This window comes from Pomacea canaliculata, linkage group LG7 (assembly GCF_003073045.1).
Source record: "Pomacea canaliculata isolate SZHN2017 linkage group LG7, ASM307304v1, whole genome shotgun sequence".
Classification (NCBI taxonomy): domain Eukaryota; kingdom Metazoa; phylum Mollusca; class Gastropoda; order Architaenioglossa; family Ampullariidae; genus Pomacea; species Pomacea canaliculata.
In genome coordinates this window covers 12,648,034-12,662,606 of record NC_037596.1, presented here as the reverse complement: position 1 = coordinate 12,662,606, position 14,573 = coordinate 12,648,034, and the positions used below count along the sequence as shown (strand labels likewise).

The window sequence follows — 14,573 nt, the reverse complement described above, 5'->3', positions numbered from 1 at the left end:
TCTTCATAGCCACTTCGTCCTCTCACCTTTACAATCACTTTTTTTCTAAAGTAATGAAGTCACAGTAACGACTTTCACGTAGAGTCTAGAGAACAAAGATATGGGGTAGTGGCAGCTGTAATGTTCTTCATCGATACATTCCCCTCTGTGGTGCACTAGTACATTAACCCTTAAACCATTGTATCTTAGGTTAATTGCCATCTTACAATTATAAGAAAGGAAGAAAACCATTAAAAAGTTTGGGGACAAGCTGAGTACTACACATAATTCTACTACTTCTCACTTACTTGCAGCAACACACTTCTTCTTGGTTTCTATGAACTTGAAGCCTAAAGGACACTGGCATCTGCCTGACAAACAATCGCTGTTTGGGTCAGGACAGTTCACTTTGGTGTGACACAGTAAGTTGTACCAGTTATGGTGTGAGGCAAAAGTGGAATTGCAGGATATCTGGTAGTGGGTCCAGCCTTTACTCATCTTAGGAGTCCAGTCTGAGGGAGACTCATGAGCGGTGACACTATGAAGCCGACAGAGACCTCCATCGGCTGGCACGGGAGGTAGAGAGAGAGAGACACATAACTGAACATGATGCAAAACATTTTGAACAAAGAAGACTGAAAGCAAGTTATCTGAACATTTCCCGAAAGGTTATTCTATTACTTCAACGTTTTCAGAAAAATGCACGGTATGTAGTTGTATATTTGTAATTCTTGACTGTTGTCTTGCTAGGAGCATGCCTGCCACACACTAGTTTGACAATAATTATAAAGTGGAATGTTTCCTCCATTCATGTTGTGCTCCCAAAGTTTTGTCGGTGCATAGTCCTGATGCTAGAGTCCTGGATGATTTTCTCTGAGTGTCCAGAGCTGTAAGGCGTGCTGAGTAGGTCTGGGCACTTATCTATGATTAGCGATAAAAACACACTTTCCCACAAACAACAGTGTAATTTCCCAGATCGTATTCCAGATCGTATTCTAAGATCATTTTAGTACACCAATGTTTCAAGGCTTTTTACTCATACAAACCTTTGAAATCAACTGTGAGACAACGCTTGTCAATGTCATACATGCACTGGTCCTTGCAGCCTTTCAGACTGTGTCCGTCCATGCTTTCAAAGAGGTTTCCACCTATAGCACTGTCTGGGTACTCTGTAAAGGTGTCGTGGAACTCGTCTGTGCTGCATGCTAATATAAACAACTGTGGTAAGCGATTATTTACATACTTTTGAAGTAAAAGTTAATTGTTCTACATTTTGATGCATTTCGAACAACATCCATAATCAAGTGAATCAATTTCAAATTTTTTTCGGCACACAGTGTTTTCTTTCATTCTTTGTTCCTTTTATTCAGTCTGTCTAAATGCGGCTATACTGTTTTACAACTTATTCCTTCAACTGTAACAAGCCGAGAACAAAGTCGAGCGAGTTCCTTGCGGTCAAGCATACACACAGAACTAGTGTCCACTCACTGATAGTACACGTATCATGTGTTGTATAGAAGTACCCGGGTTCACACCGACACAGGTGTTCATAGCACAAGGCGTGTGGCTCATTGCAGTCGTCATCTGTCGTGCATCTTAAATTGTGCCACTTGCTTACCTCGCAGTCTTCGCCTTGGCATCTAGAAATTGTACTTTTGAAAATTATTAATAATTCAAGGTTATGGATTATTTATGTTTGTTTTTTCTTTAACATTCCCGCCCCACTCCCCCTCAAGAAACTAGCACCTTCTCAGATCCATCATTGTAAAACATATACCTTAAAAAGTCAAGAAGAGTCAACACGTTTTACCTTCCTGTATCCTTCGTCACGACACAAGGAGATACGCACAGGAGAAAAAAGAAGAATCGCAGCATTTGTATCCACCTGTTAAGCACATGCAACAACGAGAAGTTTCGTGAGTCTTTGTCGTATAATATTTCTATATTATATTAATTTAAATCAGCAAAATATTTACTACTTAAAATTTTAAAAATTACAATAAAGTAATTGGCAAATATCATTTGTAGTACAAAAGACACAGTGTCAAAGGTGACAACAAATAGCAATCAACAAAGGTATACAGGAAAGAGAGCCTATTCAAGAGATAGGAATATAATAAATAAGAGAAACGGTTTAGTAATATCACTTGTTACAACACAATAGGGTATGCATCTCCCTTTGATACATTATTTCATAAAGCGTGTAAAGACAAAAAGTGACTAGTAGTGTCTAAGAAAGTGTAGAAAGAAGAAAATACAGGAAGACAGAACAGCTTATAGCAGAGAAAGAAAAGCTTATAGAAATCTGCTAACAATAAAGAAACAAAACTACAATCAATTAAAAATGTAGTCTCTAGAAAAATGCAGTCAACAAACCAAGGGAGGTAATGAGGAGATACAGAAGACAGCCTGTAGTGGACCAAATCAGTGAAGAGGGTGGGTAAAGCACTTCCAAACAATACTAAATAAAGGGGTGATGGATGTGGATGATCAAGATAACCCTTGTGAAAGTACCAGTAGTCAAATGCACCTGTATGTTCAACCTGTGGATAATCAGATAACAGAAAAGGGTCAAAGAGGCAATTAGTTACTTAAAAAATGTTAATCAGCAGGCCCAGATAGTACTGTCAATGACAATGACAATGGTAATTCCTTATTAATGAGAGGTAAAATAATTAAGAAAATGCATTTTCCATTTAGCCCCCGCCCTTTACAGGGAAAGAACAAACTAATTGAAGTAACTATAAGTACTATGAGAATAAGGTAAGGTAAGTGGAAGCTGAATATGTACAAAAGTGGTGGTTAAGAAAAAACATATGTTTACAAAATTTTCTAGAGTTATGAGGTATCTCTATTGGCCTCATCTAATTTTCTTGAATGTGCTTATGTAGATGTTTATGAAGTTCAATTGCCTAAGATGGAGAGGGAAGCTGTTCCAGAATATTTCAAACGTGATTTAAAAAGGTCTAGTCTAGAAATGGAAATAGTAAGTTTTGGAGAAATTCTACTGTTCTTGGAGGAAAAAAGTAAAGAGAGTCTATGATACTATTTACCCGTCAGATTTTTGTACTTGAAACTGCTTTTGTTAAGTTAAAGTCTGTTTCTTAGAGTGTCTGGGGCATGTACGAATCACAGCGACACGAATCACACAAAGTCACTGTCTGTACTATCTACTCACTTCCCCACACGTGTTCTTTCGCACCAGATACTACAAGGATTTGACGTGGGCAACGAAGTTTATACAATGCAACATTAACCCCTTATCGACTGCACACTGCATGGCAGACTGGTTGTACATGGCTGTGGGGCTGCAGCTGCTGCTGCTGCTTGGTCACTTCACGTAATATGAATATCTGTCCCTTCATGGCACACACACACACATCACAGACCTGTAAACATTATTTGGTGGACAATAACTTTTTTAAGGGCGACTAATCGGCCGACACGTTGTCAAAAGAGAGAAACACACATACATTACTGCAAACCATGAACAGCATATCAACGGCATAGATGTCTTTCAACCAGCGTCGTTCAATTAAATTAGTCGACTGCTTTTACGAATAGTTCCCAAATTTTTTACTTACAATTTGGATTCTGTCCCGGGAGATTCACACTTACAAACACATCTACACTTCCCGGAGTAATCGTCTGAGAATAATCCTTCTGGAACAACTCACACATTCCAGAGCAGAACCTTCGCTCGCTCAGTCCGCCGCCAGTCTTACTTTTTTGTCGTCTGTCCCCTTCCTTTTTCTTTTCTCCCAAAAACTTAAAATCAAATCCAAAATTGCGTCAGATTATGACGTTAGATTATGACGCAGCTCACGCACGGGTAAGGGTGATAATCCCTGCCTAACAACAGACACAGGCAACAACTCCCTGTTCCTAACACCCCGAGACGAGAACCTAGTAAAGGTGCTTCTCCCTAATTGTATGGGGAATAAGGATGTGGAGAATATGGAGAGGGGAATGAAAGGTGTTAGGGTAGATGTGGGAGGAGCGTGAGGCTGCAGGTGTGGATGACTTGCTGGCGACCTCTTGAAACTATTTCCATTTGCTCAGGTAACAGGCGACCTTTGACGGGGATATGCCATGTACATGTACTAACCAAACTTAATATGGGAGAAGCTTTGTGAAAGAAATAACTTCCTTTTACTTTAAACACACAGTGATTTAAATATTTCACCCATAGGTCAAACATAAAATGACAACAACGTCTTTAGGTCGACGATAGAGTCTCTATAAAAAAATCCTCTTCAGATAAAACACGGGGACTAAGTACATTCACCTTGAGATCGAAGAGACAGTTACTAAAATAACTCACTTTTACATCAAAACAATGTGAGTAAAATAATTAACCTGCAGATGAAACACATCATGATTAAAATAACTCACCCAGAGATGGTCTTTGTAGGAATGCTGTTAGTGACAGGAGGTCCCGAGGAAAGCAGTGTCTGAGACGAGGAGAGGTTGACAACTGCTGGTAGTCTGCACGTGTGGAGAGGGAGATACACCAGGAGAGAGTGAAGAACCAACGACAGCAGCGATGCTCACGACATGAGCATACAAGCCCCTCCCCCCACACATACATGAAGTACAGGAGGATCCAATGCATGAAGCTCACGTGTCAGGTCAGTGAGGTCAGGCAGCGGGCCAGGTGTCAACAGACGTGGACGACAGTGAAAACATCATCACCGGAGAACACAATGGACTGGGCAACCTACCTACAGAAAGTACCGGAGTGAATTCCCTGTCTTCCACTTATTGAATACTTAATCACACAAACACACAAATATATACAGACAGGCAAGCACACAAATGTATAAAAACACATTTCCTTCCTCAGTTTTCTCTATCTCTCTCACACACACACAAACAAACAGGAACACGCACAAACACAGACAGACACAAATTTAAGGATATTAAAATGGCGTCCAAGTGTCTGAGACACAGAGCTCTGCCCTGGCAGCTAGCAGTGAGTGAGGACAGAGAAACATCTCATGAAACTCATCCTTACTTCTCTAGTTTACACAATGGCTATGGTGTTGTTGTGTAGCCAGGTCTCTCAGGTGTAAAACAAACTGTACGGCAGCTTAGTAACCTTTATTTATGTATTTACAGACATTGCTTATGTGCACATCTTATTTACTCTCTTTATTTATATTTATATTGTTATCGCAGTAGGAGCTATGTTGAAAATAATGAACATGCAGGACAACCTACTTTTTTGGGAGGTTAAATTGATATTCATTCGATCGTTCACACCAAAGCTTATATAAATACTTCATTTATCATTTTTAAAATGAACTTGCTGGTACATGTACAGGTGCATAACTTGTGTGTCAACAAGTCTTTGAGGTCAGGCAGAGAGACAGGTGTCAACAGACAACAGGACCGACATCCCACCACCACGTGCACTGGGCAGCGTGACAAGAATTCACTCACATACCACACAGGTGCATGACTTAATTGTCTGTGTCAACAAGTCTTTGAGGTTAGGCAGAGAGCCAGGTGTCAACAGACAACGGCACCGACATCACACCACCACGTGAGGTCAAAGGGCACTGGGCAGCGTGACAAGAATTCACTCACATACTGTATGTTTTGCATCGTCTTCTCCAGACCACTGAGTGACGATACACACTCAATGACTAAAATAACACACACACACAAACACGCTGAAAACCTAGAAAATTTAATTCAAACTCTGTGTAACACACACACATGCGCGCGCGCAGGCACAAATGCATACACATATACATATACGGGAAAAAGGCTGTCAACCTCTTACATACAGTTCATTCATTGGATGTTCCTTGATCTATCCCTGATATTTATGTGTCTAATTCCTGTGAAATAAATATGCACAAGACGGCAAATCGTTTAGTGACTGTTTAGTTTAGTTTCATACCTGGATAAAAATAGAGCTTAGAGTTAGAAAACTAGCTATTTTTTTGTTTGTTTAATCATAATTTGTTTGATCAGGTCTGCCTGGAGGTCTTGGAAGAGTCTTGTGGGACTTGAGGTCAGATGACATTTCAGACAATGTAAAAGAAATAATCCCTTATGTTGGTGGTAAGTATACAGGCTGAAAAGTTTTGCACTGTTTTGAGTACATTATTAACAGTGTATAGAAAATACCAGCAGTTTGAAGCAAATACTGAGTGTATGCAGAAGCAATTTTTCTTCTTATGTATATTAATAGTGGGTTTTCCTGTAGACAATGATATGATGTGAAAGGTATTGATCCTAAATTCAGTTATTTTAAGTTTGACTTTATTTTTGTTTTTTAAATGCGCTTTTCATATGCAGTTCATTAATAATTCGGTACCAGTAAACTGTTCTTAAATTATTTCAAATGAGATAACATTGCATATCTCTACTTTTTCAGGACCTGCACTACTTCGTGATTTACAGTTTCTTAACCTGTGTATAGTAAAGAAGAGCAGGTTGAAAAATTGCTGCAAAAGAAAAAGCATATTCAAATTTTCACAAGGAATTTTTAATTGACTGTAAAGATATTAAAAGGCATTTCCCATCTCCGCATCAATATGGATCTGCCTAATGGTATTTGAAACGATGGCAAATGAAAACTGCAACTTGGCTAATAATCAGTCTCAAACTGATTTAAGAGAGGTTGCTGATGAGGAAATAGAGATTGTACAGTATATTGGAGGCTATGTGCTATGTAATGTTAAGAAAAGAGCAATTGCATTTCTGCTTTAAGAGAGACATTATACTTAATGTGTCACCGTTATGGTTATAAAAGTAAAGCATTAAAAAGTTTAGGTTTATGTAGAAAATGATTATCATCATACATTTAATACATTTGTATAAAGGCTAAGTGGACTTTTTGCAAGCTTAATTATCCGAAAAGCGTTGTAATCTTAAACATTATATAAGTAGAGGAGCTTTTAGCCGAGACAGACAATTTCAATCCTGATTCGTCTGTTTTCTTCTCCTGTTTGTTCTCTGAGCATTTAGTGATCCAGTCCTGGATTTCTAGGCCAGGAGAACTTTCACCAGAGCCCCGTTAGCCGTTCATTTCAGAGAAAAATCCGTACTCTGCCCGCTTCCACCTCCCGCGACCATGGACGAGGGGTTGGATTTGGGGAAGCAAAAACATAAGAAATTCTAGGAAAACTGTGTTAATGATAGTAAAAGGAAGTTACTTGAGCCAGAAGACATGAGAAATTCTTATCACAGTCACTCTCTTAGGTGTAGCACACAGAAAACCAGACGATTCAGACTTTTATTTTACAGATTTACAGATCACCAGCATACCTTATATACATTACTGCACACGCCTCTGGTCAAAAGTCTGTATAGGAGATTGTATTGGAGATATTTTAGGAAGTCATTTCTATCAAACATCTCCAATACACATACCAGGCGAGAAAATAAAGTTTAAAGACAGATGAAAGAGAAATAATCATGAGGTCGAATACAATCGTCTGTACCATGCTAAAAATTAAGATTTCAAATATTTACACGTGTAATCAACTTTTCGAATAACTTTTAGACTAATATCTGTAATCTGTAACAGAGGCTCTCAAAAGGTCATAAACAGTGAGTCAGTTCTGCGATCAAGCTGTTTTAACACTTGTCAAACAGTGACTAGATACACGCAGTAATCAGGAGAGTTTTATTTTCTTTGAAAAGAAGAACGGACATCACGAAAGAAAGCATTGTTAAAGATAAGGGGTTTACCTTATTTTCCCCATTACCGTTGTGTTACAGAATTACTTCTCATTCATCGATTAGCATCTCATATATCACTTACTCTTTTTTCTCCGGGAAAAGCGAGCATTAAAATACCTCACTGACATCTGCATTACTTTTGACAGCATAATCTCTTAAAATAGTCTTTCCGGTGTAATTTTTCAGATCACCCAGTTCTTCAAATCAGAAGGCAAAGTGGCGAAAGATATCGACAGATGGAGAGGCGTTCCTGAATTGTCATTGAAACAAAATATCAGGTTCGCTAATGCTATTCACATTCCCTCCCCCTCAAAATTACTTTTTAATATCTTTTCCCACTCCGTGTAGGATAGTGCCGTAGAAAGCCTGAGATTATACTATTGGGTGGTTGCAATCGACCAACAGTTGAATTTACTGTCAAAGGAGAGGTGTGACTGATGTATCACTCCTTGAGCAAGATGTCCTACTAACTGATGAAGAGGGCGAAAGTTGCGACCCAGAAGAAGCGCCACTGATCTTGGTGTCAGTAGATGTGTGCTCCTGGTCGACATTTTCTTTCTGTTCATTGATGGTCAGTTCGTTATCCCTGTAAAGGATAAAACAATTTAAAAACAAAATAAATAGAGCTTAAAATCTTATGGGCTAGAAAGAAAACAAGAAGACGACAAAGGTGTAGTGTAAGTCCGAAAAATGAGCTTAGTTTGAGAACAGTTTAGTGCTGAGAAGAAAGAGAGAAACAAAAACTGGATATTTGCTGTGATGAGAAACGGTCTGCCTTTTACGGTGGTGAGCACCTATAACTTTGCAAGTTTTTTTATAATGCCAACAAATATTTAGATTGTATTTTCAGATCGATGACAACCGAGATCGTCGTTGATACTATCATCTGAAGAGTACAGTCTTTTTACATTCCCACTCTTACGTTCCTAGAGAATAGATAATATCAAGAAATAACTTTTTTTTTTATAAAGCGTACATACATTCATCCATATACTCTAATACACATATAAGAACGCACTCACGCACGCAAGGAAGCACACCATAGAGATATTGTATCTCTATAGTTACACGTTATTTACGACAAGGTAGGTAACCCTTTTGTTTATTATTTAAATTCTTTACAATATATTTAAACCAATTGTGAACAGTGTTTTTCCATACCGATCGAACACTTTCTTTGTTTCCATAATGCCTCCATTGAAGCTAGATGATGCAGGGTCGGTCGTCGTTTGGTTTACATGGTTTTCTGTGTTTTCTTTCTCAAGACAAGGTTTGTTGTATTCCTCGCTAGGGATAACTGGTAAAGGAACGGCGTATCTAAATAAAGGAAGATGTATGGTTACTGTACATGTTTCAGCGCTAGTAAAAAATGATATATTACGATTTATGTGATTTGGAATGATTGTCTGAGTCTACAGATTACTGGCTCAAGGGTATAGATACATGTATATGGTGTTAAGCACCTGGAGAAATAACTTTGGCACTGTCCCATCTTGATCAGGACTTATTCTGTTGCTTCACACTTTGATTAGCCGTTCGGTTAGAATATGAGAGGCTTTTTTTTACTGAGTGGCATACAAGTATCCAGTTATAGTAAAATCTCATTTTTATTAAGGTCATGTCACATAGATTACAGTTAACGAGACTCGAAAGCATTCAACTTACATTGGAGATTTCTTGGAACGCCCATAACCTAAAACAAATTTATTTAAATATGAAATTTTATTTCAAAATACAATACCTACATTAGTATGAATACTTCAAGACTATATGTGACGCATGATCTGACTGCTAAAGCTTCAAAAAGAAATATATTTTTTTCTAATACTTTATTTCAAATTAAGTTCAATTAAAAAATCATATGTGCATAGTTTTAACCATATTGAGAATTAATCCAAGCAGTCGGAGAAAATCACTGAAAAGAGACAGTAAAGTATCAGAAAAAAATATTTTAGTGGTATTCTAGGACGAAAAGACTTGTTAAGTATATTAATGGTGTTATCTTAACCATTCTTAGATTAGTCGAGAAAATAGGAAGTGACAAAAGGGTAGTATTGCTCAAATTTCCTCTGAAAACGATGAATTTAAAGAAAAAAGTATGCAATCCGTGGTAAAAGAAAATAAACCAGGACGTGATGTGATATTGCTGAATGTTCTCTTCAACATTCAGATGGAGTTTGTACTTGCTGTCATTACCTAAAGACATGCGACATTTGCTTAACTGACTCCCTGTTCAAAATACTACTTGTATGCAACTAAACTCTCCTGCCTAGAGTTATTTCAATGCTTTTCTAGTGACAGGTGAGAATGCTGATGTTCCAAGACTTATATTGAAAATTAAGCATAATTATCTACTATGTTTAGGAAACTATTATTTAAAAATGAAATTAACCCGATCATAAAGAAACCAACTTTAAGCTCGTGTTTTCATTTAAACTGTGATTTCATAATATCAAGTGGGGAAAATGCAGTCGTATTCTTACATCTGTATGTCTTGGACACCCAACAGAAGATGATAATCGACATGACGACGATTAATCCTAGAATCACACCAACAAGAACTGTAGGGTTGATACCTGAAAGAACAGAAACACATATCATCATAAAAGTTAGAGCTCCAGAAGAAAATCTCACACATCAAAAACAAACCAAAAAACCAAAACATTTTCTTAAAGACCTCTGGAATGAAAAGGCCTCTAAATAGTTCTTGTTATTGTTTACTGTACATGTACTTGTGACAAATGCCTATAAACACATACTTTTTAGATCTCCTTTGTGAAGTTTATAACAGTCAAAAGTAAGTACTTTCGAATTTTTTTCTTAGTTTAACAAGTTGCTAAATTAACTCGTCTAGATTTAGTATCCATTTAAAAAAAATTCCTTCAATTAACCTAATGTGGTATTCAAAACTTTATGCAGGCATGAAAGTATTTAATAAGTGTATTAATATACCGCGTTCCTCCAACATCAGCAAGACTCAAGGTGTTGTACAGTGATAACAATACACTAGTACAGCGAGCTTCCCCGTTAGAATATTGCACAAGAAGACAAACTCCCAGTCCAGTGAAAAACCAAAGCACAAAGATGAGGCGGTGATGTGACAACAGAGCACAGTTACAGATGAGTAAACCTTGTCTAATACGCATAAACACATATAATGTCATCAATCTATTTATCTGTTTAATGGTGACTGGTGTTTAATCTGTTTACTTGTTCATGTATTTAGCAATGAAAGAAATATTTCTTTGAAAAGAGCAAGAAGGTGTAAGCAGAGCTAGAATGTTTAAACAGCCTTCCTGATAATGAAGTCATGCTTGAAAGAACTTTGTTCTCTCGGCAATGTTGTATTAACCGTAAATAGACATAAGAAATTTATTTTATTAATATGTACCTACCTTTTGTAGTCGTCCCAAGACCGATTCCAGTAGTATTCCAGATGCTAGTAGTATTACAGATTTCTGAAAAAAATGAATAATACATAATACTAGATCCGGGTATTAAGCTAAGAGGGAAAACTGGTTTCAATACAATGGTACAAAACTGAAAAAATAACATTATGTATGCTTCTTCCGTTCTTCGTATATTATTTCAACCTCAAGAAAAGGTTTTGATCTATATTGAATTCTCTCAAAACAAATAATTAAAATTGAGTAATTTGTTACAAAATGATGACAGATCTGTTTCATTAACTTGCCAGGGGCTTTAAACTTCATTTAACATTTGACATGTTAGCCTGTTAGCCATTTAAAGTTGCAGCCTTGTGTTCCAAAACCATATTTTACAACTTGAGAAAATCTTACCTGAAGGATGGTACGAACAATTTTTAAACGTATCAATGTCTCCTTTCTTGCAAACAAATGAACCATTGCTTGTTGCAAATGTGTCAGGAACTGTGATGGTGGCATAGTTAAAACCTTTATGCGTGATCTCGATTCCTTCTTGGTGAAAGCATGTATGGTTTTCGTTGTAAGCACAGTCAAGTACTAGTTCTGTGTAAAAATGTAAAAATGTTAATTAAAAAGGGTTTAGATGGTTTACAAATAATTTAGACAATCTAGATTGTTTATCAAGTAGATGAAAACAAAATTTATACTACAATCTTCAATTTGAGACTTTCCAATAAGGTGTATGACATTTCCCTGATGTCTGAGTTTTACACAAGATACTGGTCTGGGAGACAGAGACCCCGCTCTCGCGAGCGATGAACGTACGTGCTACGTCATGTCCTGTTATCCGATCAACGCTAAGTCTGACGATCTCACTGATGTTTCAAACACCTTGAATAATTTCACTTTATTTCTCTCCAATAGCAAACAATGAACTTACAGTTTGCATAGTCTTGAAATATTTATCTAAGTTTGGACCTAAGGAATCTAGGGTCTCAGACTCCCTGATACTAGATGAAAATGCGGGGAATGCAGCAGAAGAAGCAGATAACTAGGAACGACTTGAAACTTTAATGGTAAGCTGATTATTAATTGAAAATACACCGAAAGATTTGGAGTGAAACTGTCGTCCTCCGCCCCCAAAAGAAGAAGAAATTTAGTACTTTATTACAAACTGACGATAGATTTATGTTTTATGAACTTGCCTGTAGCTTTAAACTTTATTTGACTTTTGTTGCATTAGTCTGTTACTCATTTTAATATCTCATTTAAGAGGAATTTTCTTGTGAAAGCTATGGGCGAGTCGATTGGTGTTTTACGCCGTGCCAGCAACTCAGGCTATATCAATGCAAGGCAGCCAGCCCTGTAAACAGATGCCACGTGCAGAGAAAGAACAGCGTGCCCGAGATGAGAACTGAACTCAGGGCAGCCAACCTTCACTGTATTGGTGACAGGCGCTAACCGTTGAAAGCTATGGGCGAAAATAAAAAGCATTGACCTAATTAAAAAGAACTTATTTTAGTAGCTTAAATAGCATGAATGAGGATCGGATAGATGGTCAGTGAGGCACATGGCTCTCCAATTCCTTACCTTGACTTCCCTGGGAAGAATAAAAGTAAAGAGAAAAAGGTCGTGTATCAGTATCAGCAGCCGTGGGAAATAAGCAGTGTATTTGAACCGGACACTCTTCATTCCTAATTTCACAGCTCATGGTGGGAATAGCTGCAATATACATGTATGTTATGAATATTACTTGTAAATTGGCTTTTAATTTAATAATAAAAATATTTTTTCTGATAAGATAAAAATAGCACTTTCCAAGAATCAGTTTGATGCTTAAAGGTAAATCTGATAAAGGATTCGAAGAAAGGCTAACCTATGTATACAAAGAATGCGACTTTTCAGACGATGGACATCCAATCACAAGACAATCGTGTGAAGCTTCAGGTTGTGATGAGTCACCTGAGTTTGACCTGTCAGGTGACGATGCCAACTGCGCTCTGAGTAGACGGGATTGATGTCAGCAATGTCTCACAATTTACCTTGGGAAACATTAGGAGAAAAATGCATAAATACTAAAAAGGAAAAAATCAGAGTTATTAATTTACACCTCTGTCCAAAAATTAGTAACTCGGGATGGAGGAAACAAACATTCCTTGAAGGCAGGTATGGATGCTAGTGAGGGGGAAGAACAAAGGAATTCGGAACTGGAACATTATTATTTCCATTCTTTGCTAAATTACAGCAACTAATAAAAGTACACCAATCACTCCTTACCCAAATGTAAGATATCTAATTTTAAACACAGTCTTGAAAAAAGTTCCATTTCTTGGTTGAAGATCAAACATAAAATTAATAAAGCTTAGTGTCCGGCACAACATAGCTTTCACTGATGACTAATCGGATAATATTCTTTACTTCAGTCACTAGGTATTCTTGTTCAAGTGTAGCAAGTCTTTTGGGACTAATGTTCCAGAATCCAAATATATTATCTTTCACGCACCCCCACACATTATCTTAACCGTTCAAACAATCAAGCAAACCAGCACTGATAACTCCACTCAGGGACAGATGTACACCAAATGGCGCTGTTTTTTAAGAAATAATTTGCTTAAATGAATCGTTTCAGTCATTAAAGACTGTGTAACTTTTAACATGGTAAATTAAATTAATGTTAACATGGTATACACTATTCTAGCGCACATATGTAAATGTCTCATTTCATCAATGTAAACATCTTCTCTTTGTGCAGATAACATTAATACAAGTTTGCAAGTATATAATAAGTATTATTACAAAAAGTAGTTATTAAAATAATACATGTTTTAGTGGCAACACACCTTGTGCCGTAACTGAAATACATATTAGATCTAATTAGGTGACCTTTAATTAAAGGCACAAAAATATGGGACTATATAAAATAAGACAAATATTTAAATAGATTGCGTTTTAGAGTAAGAGTCATCAGCTATGATCATCATTTTAGCTCAAAACATAAATTTTACTACACATTATCGAATGACTGTAATTATAGCAAATAAAAAAGATTTAAGTACATATAGATACAAAGAATAATGTTACTAAAAAGTAACACACTAGAAGTGTGTGAAATTATCCTTAAAAGCCGTCACATTTCGTAGCGCCATCACCTTAGTCTATAAAATACAGTATCCGGCTCCGTTTCTAACCTCTTTCTGTTTCACTGTTTCTCTTATCATTGAAAGTATGACTAGTCAAACTATGTGACAGAAAATGTGAGAGAGGACTAACATAACTTGAAATTTAGCTCTACTGAACGATCTAGTGATGGAAACGATTACTTTGATGTGAAAGTTGCAAGATCTTCAGAAGCCACTATATAGTCCGTGCACCATAAGCATCCACTTCATTAAATCGGTAATTCCCGTTAGCAGCGCACTTTTGATCGTGACTTTGCGTGATTTTACGACATGTAAATCACATCACTATTGTTATTTTTACGGTTTTTTGGTTTTACTTATTATTTAT

The 14,573-nt window shown here is 37.0% G+C and overlaps 3 protein-coding genes across 7 annotated transcripts in view; 1 reads left to right on the top strand and 2 right to left on the bottom strand.

The window, feature by feature from the left end:
- Window positions 1-4,486, bottom strand: part of LOC112567425 — a 74,806-nt gene extending 70,320 nt beyond the window's left edge. For 3 of the 5 annotated variants that reach the window (XM_025244098.1, XM_025244102.1, XM_025244097.1), the window contains exons 1-6: window positions 4,375-4,486; window positions 2,356-2,522; window positions 1,790-1,864; window positions 1,468-1,619; window positions 1,026-1,184; window positions 288-545 (exon numbers count right to left, since the gene is read on the bottom strand). In XM_025244098.1, the coding sequence (XP_025099883.1) occupies window positions 288-545; window positions 1,026-1,184; window positions 1,468-1,619; window positions 1,790-1,854 (634 nt within the window). In that variant the 5' untranslated portion in view covers window positions 1,855-1,864; window positions 2,356-2,522; window positions 4,375-4,486. Of the gene's footprint in view, window positions 1-287; window positions 546-1,025; window positions 1,198-1,467; window positions 1,620-1,789; window positions 1,866-2,355; window positions 2,523-3,656; window positions 3,741-4,374 lie in introns of those variants that run through there. The other 2 variants (XM_025244099.1, XM_025244101.1) reach the window with 2 other exon arrangements.
- Window positions 1-14,573, top strand: part of LOC112568573 — a 170,877-nt gene that overhangs the window by 115,549 nt on the left and 40,755 nt on the right. The window lies entirely within an intron of this gene.
- Window positions 7,218-14,522, bottom strand: LOC112567436. Its single transcript, XM_025244129.1, has 9 exons — window positions 14,387-14,522; window positions 12,943-13,108; window positions 12,657-12,788; window positions 11,481-11,669; window positions 11,076-11,138; window positions 10,164-10,256; window positions 9,346-9,373; window positions 8,842-8,997; window positions 7,218-8,266 (listed from the first exon to the last, which is right to left on the bottom strand). Exons 3-9 carry the CDS (start codon window positions 12,775-12,777, stop codon window positions 8,098-8,100), a joined length of 819 nt encoding a protein of 272 aa, XP_025099914.1. The 5' UTR covers window positions 12,778-12,788; window positions 12,943-13,108; window positions 14,387-14,522; the 3' UTR covers window positions 7,218-8,097.

Excerpts from the sequence above, each read along its gene's own strand:
- LOC112567436 (XM_025244129.1), bottom strand. The coding sequence starts at position 12,777 with ATGAGCTGTGAAATTAGGAATGAAGAGTGTCCGGTTCAAATACACTGC. Across the intron at positions 11,670-12,656 it reads TTCTTCCCAGGGAAGTCAAG|AACTAGTACTTGACTGTGCT; the intron begins GTAAGGAATTGG and ends ATTTTTACACAG. Across the intron at positions 8,267-8,841 it reads ACAAAGAAAGTGTTCGATCG|GGATAACGAACTGACCATCA; the intron begins GTATGGAAAAAC and ends TATCCTTTACAG.